General features: G+C 36.3%; 2 protein-coding genes across 2 annotated transcripts in view; both read right to left on the reverse strand.

Annotated features, from left to right (window-relative positions):
• The window catches only part of SLC7A2 (solute carrier family 7 member 2), a 363,691-nt gene extending 344,973 nt beyond the window's left edge, over positions 1-18,718 (reverse strand). Inside the window, exon 1 of the mRNA XM_081808044.1 lies at positions 18,708-18,718. The gene's annotated coding sequence lies outside the window, so the exon portion shown is untranslated. The remainder of the gene's footprint in view (positions 1-18,707) is intronic.
• Positions 1-22,307, reverse strand: part of ZDHHC2 (zDHHC palmitoyltransferase 2) — a 79,223-nt gene that overhangs the window by 48,018 nt on the left and 8,898 nt on the right. The window contains exons 2-4 of the mRNA XM_081808088.1: positions 15,297-15,323; positions 14,069-14,163; positions 5,038-5,158 (exon numbers count right to left, since the gene is read on the reverse strand). Of these exons, the coding sequence (XP_081664214.1) occupies positions 5,038-5,158; positions 14,069-14,163; positions 15,297-15,323 (243 nt within the window). The remainder of the gene's footprint in view (positions 1-5,037; positions 5,159-14,068; positions 14,164-15,296; positions 15,324-22,307) is intronic.

The raw sequence follows: 22,307 nt of genomic DNA on the forward strand, positions 1-22,307 counted from the left end.
TATATCAAAGACAATTACGTATGTCTGATTTGGAGATGCTATTTCAGTACACAGACATCTTACAAGATACAAGCAGTCTACCAAAATTACAGGAGAACAGTTATTGGGTGGGCCACAGGATCAGTAAAAACCCAAACAGTGAATTTAAAATCTGGAAAAAGTACTTGCAACAAGTAATTATCACTGTTATATTAACTAATATTATGATCTCTGAAAAAAGCAACAGTTGCTTATCCTAAGATTAAGTTGAGCTTTTTTCAGACAACAAGACCTATATGGAATTGTTTTCAATATTAAAAAAAGTTCTCAATCATCCCCTTTACAACTCTCCTTTTTTGGGAACTACAGAGATTAATGGCATGGCTGGCTCATCTCCTGAAGGAAGAAGTCTTGCAGCTACATTCCAGAGAAAGCTACATGGTACCACTGGCTCACTCAGAGCATTAAAGTGTAAGGCAGTATTATCCAGAAGAAATATAATGTGAGCCACATGTGTACTTTTAGATTCTCTAGGAGCTATATTAAAAGAAATAAAAGGAAACAGGGAAATTAATTTTAAGAAAATATAATATTTGACCTAATACATCAAAAATATTATTTCAACATATAATTAATATACAAATATTAATCACATATTTTACATTTTTTCATACCAAGTCTTTGAAAACTATTATATATTTTTTACACTTATAGTTGCACTTTAAGTGGTGAGTTTGGTGGGCAATACTACATTCTCTCCAGATGATTATCTCTACTTTAAAGCACACTGGGAAAAAACAAGCAAACAAAACAACAACAACAACAACAACAAAAAACCTTCTCAAATCAAAGTGGGTAAGAACTCACCAGAAATTAAAACAATGTAGAAATAAGCTTTTTGCTTATAGTCTTTCATAAACAAAAATTTAGTCTCTTAGCAAAAAAAAACAAAACGAAAAACAAAAAATGCCCCACAATCCCATTTACAATTGCACCAAAAATAGTAAGATACCTAGGAATAAACCTAACCAAAGAAGTGAAAGACTTGTATTCTGAAAACTATAAAACAATGCTGAAAGAAATTGATGACATGAAGAAATGAAAAGACATTCCATGCTCATGGATCAGAAGAATAAACACTGTTAAAATGTCTATACTGCCGAAAGCGATCTACACATTTGATGCAATCCCTATCAAAATGAAAACAGCATGTTTCACAGAACTAGAATAAACAATCCTAAAATTTGTATGGAACTACAAAATATCTGAATAGCCAAACCAATCTTGAAAAAGAAAAGCAAAGCTGGAGGCATCACAGTACCACACTTCTAGTTCTATTACAAAGCTGTAGTGATCAAAACAGTATGGTACTGGCACAAAAATAGACACATAGATCAATGGAGCAGAACAGAAAACCCAGAAGTAAACCCACAATTATATCAACAATTAATGTATGACAAAGGAGGCAAGAATATGCAATGGGGAAAAGACAGTCTGTTCAACAAACGGTGTTGGGAAAACTGGATAGTAACATGCAAAAGAAAGAAACTGGACCACTTTCTTATATCATACACAAAAATAAACTCAAAATGGATTAAAAACCTAAATGTAAGGCAGGGAACCATAAAAATCCTAGAAGAGATCACAGGCAGTAATTTCTATGACATGGGCCATGGCAAGTTTTTTCTAGATCGGTCCCCTGAGGCAAGGGAAACAAAAGCAAAAATAAACTATTGGGACTACATCAAAATAAAAGTTTCTGCACATCAAAGAAACAATCAACAAAACTAAAGGGCAACCTACAGAATGGAAGAAGATATTTGCAAATGACATATCCGATAAAGGGTTAGTACCCAAAATATATAAAGAACTTACACAAATCAACACCCAAAAACAAATAATCCAATTTAAAAATGGGCAAAAGACATGAACAGACATTTTTCCAAAGAAGACATGCAGATGGCCAACAGACTCATGAAAAGACGCTCATCATCACTTATCATTAGGGAAATGCAAATCAAAACTACAATAAGATATCACCTCACACCTGTCAGAATGGCTAAAATCAACAACACAAGAAACAGCAAGTGTTGGTGAGGATGTAGAGAAAGGGGAATCCTTGTGCACTGTGGGTGGGAATGCAAACTGGTGCAGCCACTGTGGAAAACAGTATGGAGGTTCCTCAAAAAGTTAGAACTACTCTACCATCCAGCAATTGCACTACTGGATATATACCCAAAGAAAACAAAAACACTAATTCAAAGGGATATATGCACCCCTATGTTTACAGCAGCATTATTTACAATAGCCAAGATACAGAAGCAGCCCAAGTGTCCATCGATTGATGAATGGATAAAGAATATATGCCATATATATACATACAATGGGATATTACTCAGCCATAAAAAAGAATGAAATCTTGCCATTTGCAATGGCATGGATGGAGCTAGAGAGCATAATGCTAAGTGAAATAAGCCAGTCAGAGAAAGACAAATACCATATGATTTCACTCATATGTGGAATTTAAGAAACAAAACAAATGGACAAAGGCAAAAAGAAAAAAAGAGAGAGAGAAAGAGACAAACCAAGAAACAGACTCTTAACTATAGAAAACAAACTGATGGTTACCAGAGGGGAGGTGGGTGGGGGGGATGGGTAAATAGGTGATGAGGATTAAGGAGGGCATTTGTCATGATGCGCACCACGTGATTAAAATAAAAACTAAAAAAAATTCCATGTGCCATATCATATTCAACTAAAATTATTCCGCTGTAATTTAAAATGAACCATCTGCTTATCATTTAAGAGCTCCTAACAGCCAAGGCGAATTTTAACTGTCTTGCTTTAATTTTTTCAGAGTTTATTCACATATTACTTATGTAATTTAAAATCTTTTTGGGTAATGTTGAAAAGAAAACGTTATCAACTTCTGTGTGCAAAATGATAAGCTCCATCACCTCTAGTTGTTACCTTCTTAGTCAAAATCTACAAAAAAAAAAAAATTGTAGAAAAAGATGAAAGGCAAGAGAGAGCTAAAAAAAAGCAGAGTCCTCATTAATAATAGTAAAAATCAAAAACAATATGATCAAGTTTGGCGATCCCTGTAAAAAAGCCGAAGACAAACAGGCAAGATGAGCAGTCTTATTAATACCCTACTTTCCTACCCTCCACGCGCAAGTGTGTATGTGGTCGAATTTTTCTCTGTGTAGGGCAATCAGTTTACTCTAGGGATCTGGCATTTTTCTCTTTGGGGTTTGGAGGAAGTACTGTGGATTTAGAATGGATCATAAAATTCTGAATTATATTACGATCCACTTTCTTCAATTCTCTCTATCAAATATAAAGTGCATGCACATCAACTGAACTTTTCAGCTGCTTTCATCCACAGAATTTCTCAGGGTGAAGAAGAAAGCTTTCCAAAGAACCCATTGGTCTTGGCTGGGGGTGAGGTAAGAAGATCCTCTCTCACAGTCCTGCCTTGGCTAAGTACTGTGGCTGATGCACTGAGCGTCCATTCTGCCTCGTGTTTATCTTTCCATTCTACATAGTCCACAGGGGGATCAATCAGACCAACACAATCTATTTATTACACTTTGTGTGTGATTTAATTTAGTCAGTGACTCTAGTCAGTTAACATTGATTTTGCAGGCATCCGGAATTTTTGCACTGAAAATATAAACAAAGAGTATGTTAGGAGACCAGGTTATATGCCACAGTCATAAATCTGAAGAACCCTAAGTTCATCTCAGGAGATAGGGATACAATACCTGAGAGGAACAAGAGACTGACAGTCTTAACGTTATGTAAACTACACGAAGAGATGACTTATAAATCCAAAGTGTAGTTACTATTAATGGGAATTAATACTTTGTTGCAGTGTGACTTGTGCTTCCTTTTTCTAAATCCAGTGTGTCAAGGGATACAGTAGAAGAGCCCTGAACTACGAATGAATGTGGAGACTCGTTTTTCATACCCGATACTGTCACGGTCATTAACTAGTTTTGGAAACTTGTGCAGGAATTTATTTTTAGGGGGCTTTAATTTCCTTGATATTTGCCTAGGCTTATATATAGGGTCAATATACATAAACGCATATAAGCACAGCTCTGTCTTTGTGGACTAGAACCCATGGCATTAAAATTAAATCAGGGAACTGCCACTCGCCCATTGAGAAACAGGGAAAACAAACAGGAAAAAACTGCGAGACTTTGACTTAGATTCAATAATGATTCTCAAGGGAGTTAGAAACAAATATAAATAATACATAAATATTAATGGGATATTTTACATTCTTTTTTCCACACTAAATCTTTTGAAACCAGTTGTGTATTTTACACTTAGGGCACACCTCAATTTGGAGTGGCCACATTTTAAGTCCTCAGCAGCCACATGGCCACCAGAATGGGTGGCGCAGGCCTCAAGTTACAAAATTCCTCGGTGAGTCTTGGTGGACAAATATCAGTAGTCTGTGTATGTCCATTTTTAAGGCAATTCTTTAATTAGATAGCTGTTAAACTACCTAAAAAAATCTTGACCCAGGTAAAAGAGATTAACTGAATTGCATTTGTAAAAAAAAAAAAAAAAGGGAAAGTAATGAAAATTCCCATACATTTTAAAGATAAATTATATCAATACCTTAAGTTTTACACACTTTATACAGTTACTGCTTTAAATTTATGTAAAATTGCCAATGTTATGTTCATTATAGATATTGTTCCTTTCAATTAAATAAGAATACGAAGATCTATAATTAAAACTTTAAAACTTAAAAAAACAAATACAACTAAAAATCAAGATTTCTTCAGCAGTTCTAACATCTCCACTGAGTCCCAAGTAAGTGACTAGAGAAGCCACAGAAGTAACGTAAGTGCGGATGTGGTTGAGATCTCTGTGCCATGCTATTATTCACGTGTCTGTTTTATGGAATTGTATAGGAAAGATTTAATAACTACCCAAGACAGAACACAATGATTTTCAATAAGGGTTTGACAGTTTCAAGTATATAAATATGCTGACAGTCACCATAACAATGGTGCCAAAGCACTCATAATTGTGTACCTCCAGACATGGTCCTGGTATAGATGGGAAGATCTTTGGCTGCTCGCCTAAGAACTTCCTGATGGGCTTCTCCTCTTGGCTCTCTCTCCAACAATTCTTTCTCTGCATAAGAGAGATGGAACTGTGGGAGAAAATTAAATTTAAGTCAGTGTTCTCAAGAAATAGCACAGTGGTCTACTACACCTACAAAAAAGGAATATATAAGATATTAATGGTATCTATCATATAGATTCAGAGTGGTAACAGAGTTTGAATCTGGGCAAGTCTGTTAATCCGGTGGAGCATTAGTTGATGAATCTAGAAAAAGGGAGTAATTAATAATACCTACTTCCTCAGATGTTTGTGAAACTCAAGAGGAATAGAGTATGTAAAATTGTTTTATAAACTGTAGAGGTCTCCCCTAATATTAGTTATATTAATAAATGAAATGGCAAAATAAACAAATTTGGCTCAATGGATAAATTTTCAACTGGATATTACTAGGAATAAAAATAGAAACAAACCCATCAAGCATGTTTTCTCATCTAAGTGAATTTTAACTTAGGGATAATCATTACCTGAATTCTCTAGCACTCGAAAGAACTAATCATGCATTTTACTTTGTAAACTGCCAATTTGGCCTACCCAATTAAAAAATACTTATTTGAGAAAAATCAAATTGGTTTGGGCTACACACACACACACATACATACACACACACCACAAAAAACAGTTTTAAAAGTCTGTATAAAAAAGTATAAATGTGTTCCAGGAGAAATGTACAAGGATATTCACAGCATCGATGTTTGAAATGTAAAAAATTAAACACAACCCAAATGTCCATCAAAAGGATAACAAATAAACTGGAGTATGATAGATCCACATAATTGAATCCTATATTACACTGAACAATTAATGAATCACAGCTGTGCGCAACAGAGAATCTCACCATACTGTTGAAGAACAGATTCTTTTACAGAACATATAGGATTCCATTTATATAAAATTTTAAAACCAGAAAGCTATACACTATAGGGATGGATATATATTTATATATACATATTTATATATATTTTATTATATATAATTTATATAAATTTACATATAAATTTATAAATAATATATTTATATATAAATATATAATAAAAGTATTAAATATAAGTATATAATTATATATAAGTATATATTACATAAATTTATATATAAATATATATAATAAAATTATAAGGAAAAACAAGAGAATGATTAACACAAAACTTCAGGAGAGTAGTTACTTCTTGAGGAATGCAGGGAAATGCAATATGAAGGTACATAGGAAATACCAAAAATATAAATAATGTTTTCTATAATACTTGGGTGACTTTAGGTATTTTCATTTTATTATTCTTTAAACTGTGAATTATACATTCTTTTTTGTATGATATATTTCACAATTTAAGTTTTGAAAAAGTGATCTAATTATGTCAATGAAGGAAAGAAAAGCAATTTGTTGAAAATGAGGTCATGATACTTGAGCCCAAATCTTTCTCTTTAGAGAAATAAAAATTAAAAATATATGTTTAGAGGTTGACAATTCTACCGAGGTTATTTTATTTTTTTTAAGATTTTATTTATTTATTTGAGAGAGAGAGAGAGACTGAGAGAATGAATGGGGGGAGGGGCAGAGGGAGAAGCAGGCTCCCCACCGAGCAGGGAGCCTGACGCAGAACTCGATCCCAGGACCCTAGGATCATGACCTGAGCCAAAGGCAGAGGCTTAACTGACTGAGCCACCCAGACACCCTACTGAGGTTATTTTAAAAAGAAAAACAAATCTCCAGTTTTCAAATGTAGATAATTTCTAAGTTACCATAATATTCCCATATGCATGACACTTAGTTAAATACACTATAAAATTTCAGACCCATTAAGGTAAAGAAAATAAAAAGTTTTCTCTAAGTATAAATTTACATAATATAAATTATTCTAAATTAGTATATCAAATTTACTGGCATTAAACTAGTAGATAGGTTATAGTTAAATCTTTAGGAGTTTCCAAGTTAACTGAAAAAAGTATTCTCCACATTAAATATTCCTTCTGTTGAAATCCACAGCATTTGCTTTCCTATCAATTAATTTCATAGTGTTTCAAAATTATACTTCAACCAGTCCTCTCTCAAATGAATACAAATAACAAATAAATGAAGGTCACATTTATGTGCATTTTTTCTGTCAGTTGCTCTTCACTTGCTTGCTACCTTACATCTCAGTTTTTAAAAAATGAGTAACAGAACTGAAAGACTCCTCAGATGTTTAATGCTTTTATTAATAAATAAACAACACACTGCATCAGGTCCAGAAAACCAAATACAGGTTGGTAGAATTATTACTCGTATAGGATGGATGTCCAAACATCTAATTCTACCTTGGAATGCACCAAATATACAGTCCTTTCCCCCAGAATACTTTGATGTGCAAAGGTATGTCATAGATTTGAAGAAAGACGGCATTTGTAGAGATCTGAAAGAATGGAAGATTTCCTAGGGTGGAAAAGATAACGTCCCTGACCTACCACCAACCTACAGGTTATGACAGTCCTCTGGCCAATTAATGCATATTCTTTTGTTTAAATAGTTTTATCAGCTTTGAAACACTTTAGATTCATAGAAAATTTGAGAAAATATTACATGGTTCCCATATATCTTCTCACCAAATTGCCCGCATTATTAAACATCATATATTAGTACATTATGACACATTTACCACAATTAGTAAATAAATACTGATACATTATTATTAACTAAAGTCCATAGTTTATTCAGATTTCTTAAGTTTTCTTTAGTTTTTACTGAATTTCTTTTTCTGTTCCAGGATCCCATCCAGTATGCCACAGTACATTTATTTGTCCTATCGCCTTAAGTTCCTCCTGACTGTGACAGTTTCTCAGAGGTTCCTTGTTTTTATTGACCTTGAGAGTTTTGAGTATTCTGGCCAGCTATTTTATAAGGTGCTTCTCTATTAAAATTTGATGTTTTTCTCATGATTGGTTTGAGATTAGCTGTCAGGGGGATGAAGACCCCAGAGGTAAAATGCCATTCTTATCACATCCTATCAGGGCATATGGTATCAACATTGCCTATCAGTGCTGACGTGAACCTCGGTCACCTGGTTGAGGCAGTGTTTGTCAGCTTTCTCGACTCCAAAGTTCCTCATGATTTTCCCTTTTCTATCCTGTACTCTTTGAAAGAAATTCACCACATGCAACCTACATTTATGGAGTGGGGTTTTTATTCTTGTCCCTCTTAAAGGCAGAGTATCTACATTATTTGAAATTCTTCTATGAAAGAGACTTTTCTCCCTGTTTATTCATGCATTTATTCATTTACTTGTATCAGTAGACTCACAGATATTTATTTTATACTTTGGGTTATAATCCAATACTAGTTTATTTTATTGCTCAAATTGTTCTAGCTTTGGTCACTGGGAGTTTTCAATTGGCTCTGTGTCCCCCTGATAAGCCACCATCAACCTACAGATTGTCCCCAACTTACAGCAGTTCAACGATTTTCTGGCCTTTACAATGGTGTGAAAGTGCTGCGCATTCACTAGGAACCATACTACAAATTCTGAATTTGTATCTTCTCCCAGGCTGGTGATATTCAGTATGATCCGCTCTCACGATGTGGGGTGCTAGCAGCAAGCCACAGCTCCTGCCCGTCACGCGATCACAAGGGTAAACACCCGATCCACGTAACAACCCTTTTGTCCCCACACAGCCACTGTTCTTCACGTTCAGTACTCAATAAATTAAGCAATTTATTATGAAATCGGCTTTGTGTTAATGATTTTGCCTAGACACAGGCTAATGTAAGTGTTCTGAATATGTTTGAGGTCGGCTAGGCTAAGCTATCACGCTCAATGGGTTAGATGTATCAAGTGCATTTTTAACTTACTATATTTTCAACTTACAATGGGTTTATCAGGATGTAAACCCGTCATAAGTCAAGAAAGTACTCTATTTTATTAACTTTTGAGCACTACCTTACTTTTCATCCCTGTAAGATATTCTGGTTCATCTTTTTTAATTTTAATTTTTACTTTTTATTTAAGCATAATTAACATACAATGTTGTATTAGTTTCAGGTGTAGAACATATTGATTCAACAATTCTATATATTACTCCGTGCTCACCATGTTAAGTGTTGTCACCGTTTGTCACCATACAACATTATTACAATACTATTAACTATATGCCTCATGCCGTACTTTTTTCATCTCTGTGACTTATTTATTTTATAACTGGTAGTTTCTAACTCTTAATCCCCTTTATCTATCTCACCCATCCCTCCACCCACACTCTTATTTCCTGCCCTAGTTCTAGAATCAGCCATTTCTCCAAGGATTCCTCCTTCCTTACCTAGAGAATGATATTAGAAACCAAGATCTGAAATCAGAGTTTTCAGGTTAAAGAAGAGTATAATTTTAAGAGGATATACAAATTAAGAAAAAAACCTGAAATCTAATTAACAAATAGAAAACTCACAGAATGGTATTTTTTGCTAGTTGTTTTTCACATAGGACAAAAAGGAACACACAATTTATCAGTATCTAAAATGTACAACTTAAAACATAGAACAGTCTTGTCCACTGACTTGGCAACCAACGGCTTTCTTAATGACAACATGCAAAGCCAAAGTTCTGATAAAACTGTTGGCACTGTAACTTGTGATCATTTTCTTTTCAAACAATTTGGCAAAGTGACTTTAAATTTCCTTGATTTAGTAATTTGACTTTTGAGAATTTATATTAAGGAAATATTCCAAAACATAGGTAAAAAGTGTGTACAAAACATGTACAAACATGTTAACAAAATTATCTGTAATACAAAAAGTTGGGATCAGCCTAAAATTGCAACTTGGGATGTGACAGAGTAAATTTTTACATATTTCAGTGAGAAAAATATGCCATTATTAAAAATGACCGTAAACCAATGATGGACTACTATGTGGGGAAAAAAAAAGCTAGAATATGTGCATGTTGAATACAACTAGGAAAAATAACTCAAAAGAAATTCAGCATGTAAACTGGCTATATTAGCGTGGAGTGATTTTTTTTTCCTTTCTCTTTTTGTTTAGTCTCCATTTTCAAAGTATAATTTAGTATGGTTATCTTACTTTCATGGGAGAAAATCTTATAAATTGAAAAACTATTAGCAATTTAACCATCCTGTTATATAAAAAGGTAAATTTTATTTTCAGATTTCTTAGCATTCTCTCAATAGTAACAAGAAAATATTAACATTCTTTTCTTTTTTTTTTTTAAAGATTTTTTTTATTTCTTATTTATTTGAGAGAGAGAATGAGAGACAGCACAAGAGGGAAGAGGGTCAGAGGGAGAAGCAGACCCCCCGCTGAGCAGGGAGCCCGATGCGGGACTCGATCCTGGGACTCCAGGATCATGACCTGAGCCGAAGGCAGTCGCTTAACCAACTGAGCCACCCAGGCGCCCAAATTATTTTCTTATACTACCCCTTCTCCTGCTATTTTAGTCCCATTTTTCTAAGATTTTTAGCAGTTGAGAGCACTTTATTGTCAATTTAATTAACAAGGATCCCTCATTTTACAATGGGAGGGTCTCTGGCTGCTGACCAATTGAAAGATTAGGGTGAGATCTTGCATTTTATTAATGGAATAACTCAAGATTCTTAGCCAGCAAGTCAGGACTCTTTCTTTCATAATAATGGCCTCCAAATTCTTCTGATCATGGACCCATCAGTAAAAAAATAATTTGAGACTGATATGCATATTTATTTATATATTTATTATTAGCTATTATATATGAAGTGTATATATATATATACTTTATATATTTTTTATATATTTCATATATATTTCTATAAATTTCTATGCCTTACATATGTAACTTAATTTTAAAAAAAGAAACACTAAAAACATAATTTATAAATGGAAGTGGGCTGCTATTTTTTCCCCAAGCTCCAACTGATGTCCTGACTGCACCCCTGTCCGCAACTGTGGTGTGCACTTTCCATACTAGAGCCTGGTATGCTGGGAAGAGTGTAGGCTTGATGGTCAGAGCAACTTTGCTTTGAATGTTAGCTCTGCAACACACTAGCTTTAGATGCCCTGGGATACTTAGCCAACATTCAGAGCCTACTGTTCCATTTGTAAAACAGTAATAAACAGTATCTATCTCACACAGTTGTAGGAATTGAATACAGGGTATGGAGGGTTTTTTTGTAGAAAAATCACCAACAAAGCCTGCTACAGGAATAAATCACTGTCCTCAATCTCAACTGTTCCCTCAATACTGTGTCATTTCTTCTGTGTTTTTCATTTTACTTTCCCACTCTCTACAACCACTATTTTGAACATCTGCTCTCCCCAACCTCAGTCAACCTACCTCCCTCCCATTCGTAGCCAATGATCTCACATATACTTTTAGGGAGAAATTAGAAGTTACTTCAACTTCTGCCAAAGCTATAAACACAAACCTGCATCTGTACACACCAGCTTCTACTCTACGTTGAATCATTTAGCAAATACTTACTGAGTACCTTTTATGGGTCAGATATTGCTCTAGGTACTAGCGATGGGTCAGTGAACAAAACAGATGAAGTTCATGCCATTGCAGAGCTTACATTCTAGAAATAATATAAAAAATGAATATGGAATGAGTTATAAAATGCTATGCTATGGAGGAAAATATAGCAAGGTTAAGGTTTATAGGGAATTCCGGGGATAGGATTTTACCATTTTATACAGAGTGGTCATGGAAAGCCTTAAAGATAAGGAAGGTATCATTTGAACAGAGACATAGAGATAGGAAGTAAATAAGGGACCTGGCCACACAGTTACCTATGGGAAGAATGTTCCAGATCAAGGAAAAATACCAGGTTTCAAGACCCCTGAGGGAGAAACATGCATACTGACCTATGGGCAAGGAGACCACTGTGACTAAGGCAGCACTGAAGAGGGTCAGAAAGGTGGTGTGGGGGCAGGGCATGCGCAGCCTTTTAAGCGACAGTAGAGAATTGTTTTTACTCTGAGTGAACTCCGATATCAAAGGAAAGTTCTGAGCAAAAGAATGATATGATCTGTCTTATGTTTTGAAAGGATCCCTGGATACTATGTTGAAAATACACAGAATAGGGAAACTGGTTGAAAGGGCTCTCAGATGTAGAGTGGGAAGAGTTAAAGTTGATTTTAGACCTCCAGTTTTGGGGTAAAGGATGAAATTTTGCAGGGCTCTGGGAAGGGAATGTAGGCAAGACTGTAAATAGTGAAACCGAATGGGAGACTGCAATGTCTCAGACAAAAGAGATGATTGAGACCCCGAATTAGGGTAATGGTATGAAAAAAAGAAAGAAAGGAAGAAAAGGGGGGTTGTTGGAACAAAAAAAGAAAAATTAGGAAATAAAAATATCAGCAGGATTTGGATGTTGGGGGAGGGACAAGGAAGCGGGAGAATTCCAGGCAAGGCTGCCAAGCTTCCAGAAGGCTGGAATGTCAGGAAGGATGAGCTGGATGGCAGTGGCATTAACCAGTATAAGAAACAGATGAGTCACGGTTTGGGAAGGGGGATGGGGGTGACTTCAGCTTTTGATGTGCTGTGTCTGAGGTGTCAGTGGATTAAGGAGCTATGTTTGGCAGGGAAATATGTAAGTTTGCAACAGGAGAGGTCAGAGTTGGAAATAGATTTGGGAATTGTCAATACAGAGGTCATAGGTAAAGCACCAGAGAGGATGAGATCACCTACGACAGGAGTCTGCATTCTTCTTCATACTTACAACTAAGATCAGGATGGGGGTAAGAGAGATAATAGGAAAGAAGTAAACATGGCAGGAGGAAGGAAAAAAAAGGTAGGAAAAAAAATTAATGGAGAGTAGAAGAAAAACAGGCTACATGTAAAACATTTTAAGCCAAGCATACCACTAATTCTGTGCAAATATCTGTGGTTTTATTTTTAATATCCTTTCCCAGGTCATACAGCATATTTATTGGCCTTTTTGACCACAGCTGCATTTCTTAAACAGATTACTTCAGGGAACAATTTGCAGCGATGCCTAGACCTTTCTTTTTTCTTTTTTTTTAACTTGGCTAACTAAAACTCTATTATTACTGGAACAAAGTTTATTTCAATTCAACAAACATGTACCGGAATAAGTGCCAACAATACAGAAATGAGTAAGACATAGTCCTTTGCTCCAACAACTTTTAACCAGGGTGAAAGACAGAAACAAACACTTAGAATGATCTTTTCGAAGTGTAAATTTGACCATATCACTCTACTTAAAACCTTCTGTAGCTGAGAATGCTACTCCGCCCTCCCCCATTATCCACAATTTCTTTCTGACATGGTTAATATGGTTAACATGGCCACTGAGAATAAAGACTACATTCCCAACCTTCTGCACAAAGAAATGTGGCCATATAACTAAGTGCTAAAGTAAGTTGCCGGCATCGGCAACTTCCAGAAAGTATCCTTGAAGAGAAGGACATTTACTTCTACTCCTCTATCCTACTTTCTCTGCCCTGCTGTCTGGAAGGTAGACATGATGGCTGGAACTGAAGCATCCATCTTAGGCCAAGAGGTGATGTTGGAAATGGAGGCTACACATGTCAGAGCAAGAAGCTGTGGACTAGCTACAGACTTTGAATGTAAGAGAAGATTAGTTACATTGTTATTTTGTTGTTGTTTCTGGTGGTTGACAGCCAAAGAATCTACTGTTAGTATGATAATTGATAATTATAATATAGCAATGTCTACCTTCAGCTCTATCTATATATCCATCCATCCACCCTGATGTCTGACTCTAAAGTGGAAATGGAACACACAACAGATTTAATATCAGATATACAATACTCACTCAGTGCAAAAATAATATTTGCCAAGTGAAAATTCAAGTATTTACCAAAAGACACATTAATAAAAACAAATCAGTACACTCACTCAGTAAGTTTGAAACATTAACAAAAAGACATAAAATTCATTCTTCAGACATCAATATTATTGATTTCCAACTTTAGGATAACTCTACTAATATTTTAACTTACTTCTTTTGAAGGATTCATTGGTAATGTAAAGATAGTTTTCCAGTATGACCAGACAAACATTGCAAAAAGTAGATGATAAGCAATCAGGCACACAACTAAAATGAGAAGAACATAATTATCATTATAATATGCAAATACAAATTGAAATCATGTTATTCACAGAAGATCTACTTGTTCTAAATTAACCAAATCCTTTAATAATTTAATTATTTAATATCCCATGAAAGGAAAGCTCTCATCTGTAGACAGGCCCATCTATTGGCCAAAAGGCTACAGCGACCTTTCCTGAATTATGAAAGTAAGGAAGCTATGCCTGCCACTTTAAATAATAAACACAGAATTAAACAAATGTTAAAACATTCAGGCTTTAAGAACTTCACTTCACTGACAAATAGCAAAAGCAGTTCCTATTTGAGAAGTTCTTTGCTAATTTTGCTTAGCAGTGGTCAAATCTGTTGGCCCTGATTGTTTAATGACTACATAATTAAACAGAGACCATCTGGACGAAAAGAGATTTACTCCAAGAGGAGTCCAAGTGTCTTGTTTATCACATGGAACAATTGTTAAGAAAAGCATACTTTTTTCAGGCAATGTATATAAACACACTTTATATGATGTTTTAGTCTTGAAATGTACTATGCAAATATAAAATACTAATTTTGTATAGAGTGACAATGATCAATTCTGGATAATACATTAATATATAAATTAATTCTGTAAGACACAGTTGAATAAAATATGCCAATTTAAAATACAGCATGTTTGGTATCTTAAAACTGTGTGGCAATTTTTTAAAGAATGGTGATACTCTTCATTTATTATTTATCTTCTTTTTAAAAAATGATTATACTCATAGAATCACTTAAAAATTCAATAATCCATTAAGGCACTTAAATCAGTGTGAAATGACTAGAGCTAATGACATTTTCCACAAACAGAATGGGTGACTCAGGTATGGGGTAATACTCTGAGTTGAAAAAGGAGATTGTTGATATTCCTATATCTCAAAACCACAAGAATCTTTGGCACAATGGCTACCACTTCAAGGGAGAGGTCTTTGCCAAGTGCCTGAAGAGTTCAGTCTGGAGACTGAGAGAAGTCTTTAACCCCACCTTGACTGCACAATCTCAAAGTATAATTTATTAATTCCAACCAAATCTAAACGAATATTATTTTTTAAAATCTTTTTAAAATTTTATATCTAAAACAATAATAAAACATATCTTACCTTGTTCTCCAACGTCTTCCATGGACACTATAGAAATAAACAGAAAAAAAGAGATAAGTAATAGATTATGACAATTATGGCAAACACAGGGCCTGAAAGAGACATAGGACTCTCGAGTAGGTTAATAATTTGGCTCCCCGGGTGCCTGCGTGGCTCAGTTGGTTAAGCGACTGCCTTCGGCTCAGGTCATGATCCTGGAGTCCTGGGATCGAGTCCCGCATCGGGCTCCCTGCTCGGCAGGGAGTCTGCTTCTCCCTCTGACCCTCCTCCCTCTCATGCTCTCTGTCTCTCATTCTCTCTCTCGCAAATAAATAAAAAATTTAAAAAAAATAAAAATTAAAAAATAATTTGGCTCCCCTTCAAATCAACATTCTTTAAATAAATTTGTTCAACTTCATTTAGAGGAGAGGTGAGCACTGTGGGAGAGAGGGGGAAGAAGAAAGACTGGTGTCTGCATTCAGCCCGGGCTCTGTTGGCATTTCAGCCCTGAATACCACACAGAAAACAAAACCCATGAGGCGCGCTCCTTTGGGTCTTAATCCTATATCGACGGTTTCTTAGTCTGCCTTCCAACTTGAGGTTCAGATAAAAGCAGTATTCTTCAGATCACTACATTTCCAGAGACATTTATTGCACTTTATAAGTTGGCAACTGTCTAGTTAACTCTCTAGAAAGAATAAAATGTTGTGTCCATGGCACACACTCTTCTTGCCAAATTTCTCTAAGTATAAATTCTTATGCCCAATGACGAATAGCTCCCTACTGTACAATGAGAGAGGCAGGTAATGTGCCTGAGAAAGTGCTATCCCTTCGGGGCTGTTGTAAACACCTAAGGTAGATGAGGACACTAGATTAGGGACCACATAGCTGAAACAAGCTGGGACAAGAAACTGTATTGAGTAATGACCCAGACATTTTCCTACCTTCTATATTGTCTACTTGTTCTGTTGCCCATTCGGTCTTCCTCCATTTGTACTAGCCTTTTTTGGAAGTTTTGGCCTATCACAAAGTTGGAAGTTTTAGTGAGCAAAGATGTGGTATTTCCTGGAATTATGATTTCATTGCCTTAAGAAGCACTGGACTCAGAGGGTAATGTTGTGAGAGATTTTTAAGATTAACTGATCCAACAAACATCCTTCCTAAGAGAGCTACTGAATGTCAGTTTAGATGTTTCTAGAAGCAACAGGAGCCTATAGGTTTGGAGTACTGTTCATTCCATTATTGGATTGCTCTAAAGAATTGTAGGATTATAGGTTGCTGAAATTAGACTCTTTATGGCTTCTTCTTATGGTATCTAGGCTTCCAATCTCTAGCAACAAACAGAAAATCTAAATGGCAAACCTTTACATAAAGTTATTTGTGTCTCCCTTAAATATTCTCTTTTATTTATTTTTTCTAAGATTTTATTTATTCATTTGAGACACAAAGATACAGAGAGAGAGAGAGAGCATGAGCAGGGGGGGAGGCAGAGGGAGAGGGAGAAGCAGGCTCCCCGCTGAGCCAGGAGCCCGATGTGGGGCTCAATCCCAGGACCCTGGAATCATGACCTGAGCCGAAGGCAGACGCTTAACCATCTGAGCCACCCAGACACCCCTGAATATTCTCTTTTAGTACAAATGATATATGACTTCCAGATCTCTCACCAACCTTGATGTGGCTCCTTTCAATGTTTCCTAGGCTCAATTTCCTTTAACATTTCTAATACCCAGAATGGGACAGGCAGACACAGATGGTGTTAAATATATACCAGATTAACATTATGGGGTCACAATTTTAATTTTCACTTCAAAAGTTTATTTGCCTAATTTTATCTTGGATTAGCCTAACTTCTTTCTGCTCTGTGGCCTAGAGTGATATTATCTTGCTTTAGAGATTTCTACCTTTCCAGTATTCCTGAGAACTTAAAACTCTTCCCCAACTAACTGTGGTACAACTAGGCAACAAAGACTGATTTGTTGAAAGATCCTAAGGCATCAATCACAACACTTTCTTGGCACTTATAGTGGAAAGAGAGAAAGTGGGGATAGTAAATTATTACCCGCCTTATCAAAGATGGTCCTGTTTGCCAAGAGCAAAATGATGGCCTTTAAGGATTACATCTTGGAACCTGGAACCATCGTAGACACAGCAAAGCTGGTAGACTGGGTTGCCAGTTGTGTTTTCCTACTGCCCTGTCCACCTAGTGATCTCTTCCCTCATTACTCATTCCTCTAAGGAAAAGAATGGGGCATCAGAGAAAAGACTGGTCAGTTATCAGTTCAGAATTGAGAAGAGTGAGACTTTCTGTTGCAGTATATAAGAAACTCTTGGGGGAGGGGGCACCTGGGTGGCTCAGTCAGTTAAGCGTCTGCCTTCGGCTCAGGTAATGATCTGAGGGTCCTGGGATGAAGCCCCTCATCTGGCTCCAGGCTCAGTGGGAGTCAGCTTGTCCCTCTGCCCCTCCCCCCGCTCATACTCTCTCTCTCAAATAGACAAATAAAATCTTTTTTTTTTAAAGAAACTCTTGGGTAAAAATAAAACATGTAAAACCCAAGCTAAAGATTGAGACTATCAGCCAAAGTAATAACCCCTAATATACAAAAGGATGACAAACTGCTTCTTGAAAAAACATCCTTAAAAGTGTGTGTGTGTGTGTGTGTGTGTACACACCCTCCCTTATCTCTTTGGCATGGATTATCAGGCAAGCACTTAATATGGGGGGTCAGTAAACCACAGTCCTGTTCAAAATACAGCCAGCCACCAATTCCTGTAGATTAAGTTTTTACTGGAACACAAACACACCCATTCATTTACATGACTATTTTTGTGTTAAAATGGCAGAGTTGGGGTAGGTGTGACAGGGACAGTATGGCCTGTATTGCCTAAAAGATTTATTATCTGGTCCTATATGGTCCTCTATAGAAAAAGTTTTCCAACCTCTGTATATTAGTCAAGGTTCTCCAAAGAAACAGAACCAACACACACACATTGGCACATAGAGATAGAGAGAGAGAGAGAAGTGGGGAAGTGATTGACTGATTTTAGGGAATTGGCTTACAGGATTGTAGGGGATGACAAGTTTGAAATCTGCAAAGCAGGCTGGCAAGCTGAAAACCCAGTGAAGAGTTAACATTCCAATCCTGGGTCCAAGGCAACCTCAAGGCAGAAATTCTTTCTTCAGAAACACCTGGGTGGCTCAGGCGTCCGTTGAGCATCTGCCTTCTGCTCGGGTCATGATCCCAGGGTCACGGGATTGAATCCCATATTGGGCTCCTTGCTCAGCGGGGAGCCTGCTTCTCCCTATCCCTCTGCCTGCCACTCCCCCTGATTGTGCTCTCTCTCTCTCTGGAAATAAATAAATAAAATCTTAAAAATAAATTAAATAAATAAATAAATAAATAAATAAATAAATAAATTCTTTCTTCAGGAGACCTCAGTCTTTTCTCTTAAGGTCTTCAACTGATTGGATGAAGATGGCCCACATTGTGGAAGGTAATTTGCTTTACTCAATGTCTATTGGTTTAAACGTTAATCACATCTAAAAAATACCTTCACAGCAACATCTAGACTGCAGTTGAACTAAACAACTGTCCATCACAGACTACTCAGATTGACACAAAATTCATCATCAAACCCTGAATTTATAATTGAGTTTTATTCTGGAAATCTACTAAGAAGATAAGTGTTGATCTTTTATATCAGTTCTCAAGCAAAGGTTACTATTTATTATATATTTATTACTTATTATACGTTAATAAATCAGAGCTATAGCTAGCAACTTAACTACAGTACATCTTTATGCATCTGCTAGAGGGAAACCAATAATAAAATCCCTTATCATACTCGAAAAACCTGACTACCAATAATCCCACCCAAATTAAGTTTATTTATACACCCATATGATTGTTTAGGATGCTATGAAACCTATTATCTAAATAGCTCTAAAAATATTAGAGCAGATTTAGTCTTGATTGATTTAAATTCAGTCTTGATTTAAAGCATGGGATCATCTCAAAGATCATTCTAGTCTTATATTTTTACTGACTGATTTTTAAAAATTTGGCTTTGATGATTATACGTTAAGAGTTGGTTGTCAAAAATTACATCTGTTGATAAGAAGCAGCTCAGTAAACTGCTGGTAACTTAAATCTAGTTCAACTTTTAGTCATAAGAACATCCAAATTCCAAAACTTCAGATACTAAAATACGCCCTCATAGTAGAAAAAAAGAGTACTTTCCCCCCTTAAATTAGCAAAGAACAGTTATGTAATTATTGCTAGAACAATTGGTTTTTAGGTACTTTCATTGCAAATGTGTATTGCTGTGATCTTTCTATTTCTTAGTCTGAATTTTCTTTTTCTTGCCTCCAAATTCAAACTCTCTTTTTTGGAGGAATAACTTACCTACAATGCATATACACAGTAACTTTTCTATATAAATCCACAATGCTATTTCCAAATTCAATTTGACACAGATACATCTTAGCCCCAGATATGCAGTCTGATGATGAAGAATGCCAAGGTTAAAAATTTGGTTCTCATGAATGAATTGTAAGGACAACTTTATAGGCAACCTCTTTTTTTTTTTGGCTTATCTTTAACTCATTTACTGAAAAACATTCACTAACTACACTATGTTTATACTATTGAGGATAAAATGGCAAATATGATTCCATCCCTGTGCTCAAATAGCTTAAAGTTTATGAGATCATCTTAATTCAAAGTTAAAACTAACAAAAAACAAGGACACATTAGTAAGGCATTTTCAATTAAGCAATCAAAGCAGCTCAGGTTCAGAAGATTAAAACAAAAACAGTAGTAGCAGAACAAATATGCTTTAAGATCTCCCATCCTAACAAAGTCTCTCCTTTGACCTCATGTCTGGCTGCTATCCCATTTTTCTGGCCTTTTCATGGGAAAGCTGATTTTAACAATCTTCCAAATGCACTGTCTCTACCCCCTCCAGCTTCCTTACTCCCTCAACCAACTCCAACTGGCCTTTCACCCCAGATCCCACTGCTATCACTCCCCTTAAGGTCACCAAAGCCCTCCCTTACCCTCATTCTCCATACTCAAGTTACTCTAACAGAATTAATGATGCTCTTTTTGAAATAGTTTGTCGAATCGACAGTGAATTCTCTGACTGAAGTGGCCTGTGGGACCACCTTGAAGTAGGATCCTTTGTCCTTTCAGCTACTTTCCAAGAAGCTGTGGCTCATTGTTCAGGTATTACAGATCAAAATTAGGGAGGTAGGAGGTACATGACAAATCATTCCCGTGAATACTAGTGATGTTGCAGCCAGACCATTTTAATGAAAGACTTAAGAAAATATATTATTCAGATCAATATGTCCATTTGAATTCCAACTGTATTCTTTTCTTCCTAACAAATGTTTTTAATTAATTTTCTTTATAACAGATCTACTTGTATTTTTAAGTCTTTATCAAGCTGTGTTTTCCTTTGTTATTATCATTTCTCATTGTAATTTTACTGACAACTGCAGTACCTCCCTTCCTTGCTAACCTTATCTCATGACACTCCCCAATCTCATGATACTCCCATCTCATGACACTCCCCAGTCTTGTGCAGGATGCTTCAGCCACTCCAGGCTGCCTTGCTTCTTCTTCTTCCTCTTCTTTTTTTTTTTTTTTAAGATTTATTTATTTTAGAGAGAGAGAAATTGTGTGTGCGCACACATGGGGGTGGGGAGGGGAGGGGCAGAAGGAGAGAATCTTCAAGCCAACTCACCGCTGAACTCGGAGCCTGACTTGAGGCTCCACACCACGACCCAGAGATTATGACCTGAGCTGACACCATGAGTCAGATGCTTCACCAACCTAGCCACCCAGGCGACCCCAGGCTGTGTTGCTTCTTGAACGTACTAACATTTTCCCCTCTCTAGATCCTCTGCACTTGCATTTAACTGGATGGTAGAAGACCTGGACTCTGGTCTAATCCTCCCAATATGTGTGACCTCGATCATGACATTCAGCTGTTCTGTACTTCGATTTTATTGTTTAAACAAAAAATTTGTACTTTATCTTGACAGTTCCTCTGGCTCTAAAATTATCCTCAGTGCTACTCTGATGTATTCTGAAAAATCACTGACTTTTAAAAACCAAGGACAAAAGTCACTCTCCAAATAAATTTATCAGTGGGTTTATAGGAGCAGTTTTGTCAAGGACAGAGTGGTAGCTTCAGAATAGAAACAAAGAGTAAGGATAAGGCTTCATAATGAAGACTTCCCAACACATGGCTTCCAACTGGAATCAAGACTAACATCCCAATAGCCCTAACCACAAACATCATGCCAGGCAATCTACATTCCTCACTGGATCCTCATACAATTCCTTAAAAACTCATTTTATAGTAAGAAAGCCATGATCTCTTTTTTTTTTTTTTTTAAAGATTTTATTTATTTATTTGGGAGAGAGAGAGAGAGCATGAGAGAGGGGAGGTCAGAGGGAGAAGCAGACTCCCTGCCGAGCAGGGAGCCCGATGCGGGACTCGATCCCGGGACTCCAGGATCATGACCTGAGCCGAAGGCAGTCGCTTAACCGACAGAGCCACCCAGGTGCCCAAGCCATGATCTCTTTTAAAATGTAAACTGATAGCATCATCTCACTAAAAACCCTCCTATGGTTTTGCACTGAATTTATAATAAAGTCTCTCCAATCTCCTTACTTAGGTCTCTGGGTCTCTGGGGTCGAACATGATCTGGCTCCTACTTACCTCTCCAAAATCATTTCTCATCATTCATCCTCTTGCTAACTAAGCTGCAAACAGGCTGGCCTTCTATTTCTAGGATATACTAAACCTCAGTGTCTTTATGCTACCTGAAAAGCTCTTCCCCAGCTCCATTCTTGGCTAGCTCTTTATCATTTTTCAAGCTGCAATTTCAGTGTCAGGTTTTTTTTTTAAAGATTTTATTTATTTATTCATGAGAGACAGACACAGAGAGAGAGAGAGAAAGAGAGAGGGAGGCAGAGGGAGAAGCAGGCTCCCCAAGGGGCAGGGAGCCCGATGCTGGAC

This window comes from Leptonychotes weddellii, chromosome 2 (genome assembly GCF_054177405.1).
Source record: "Leptonychotes weddellii isolate Sample4059 chromosome 2, ASM5417740v2, whole genome shotgun sequence".
NCBI lineage: Eukaryota > Metazoa > Chordata > Mammalia > Carnivora > Phocidae > Leptonychotes > Leptonychotes weddellii.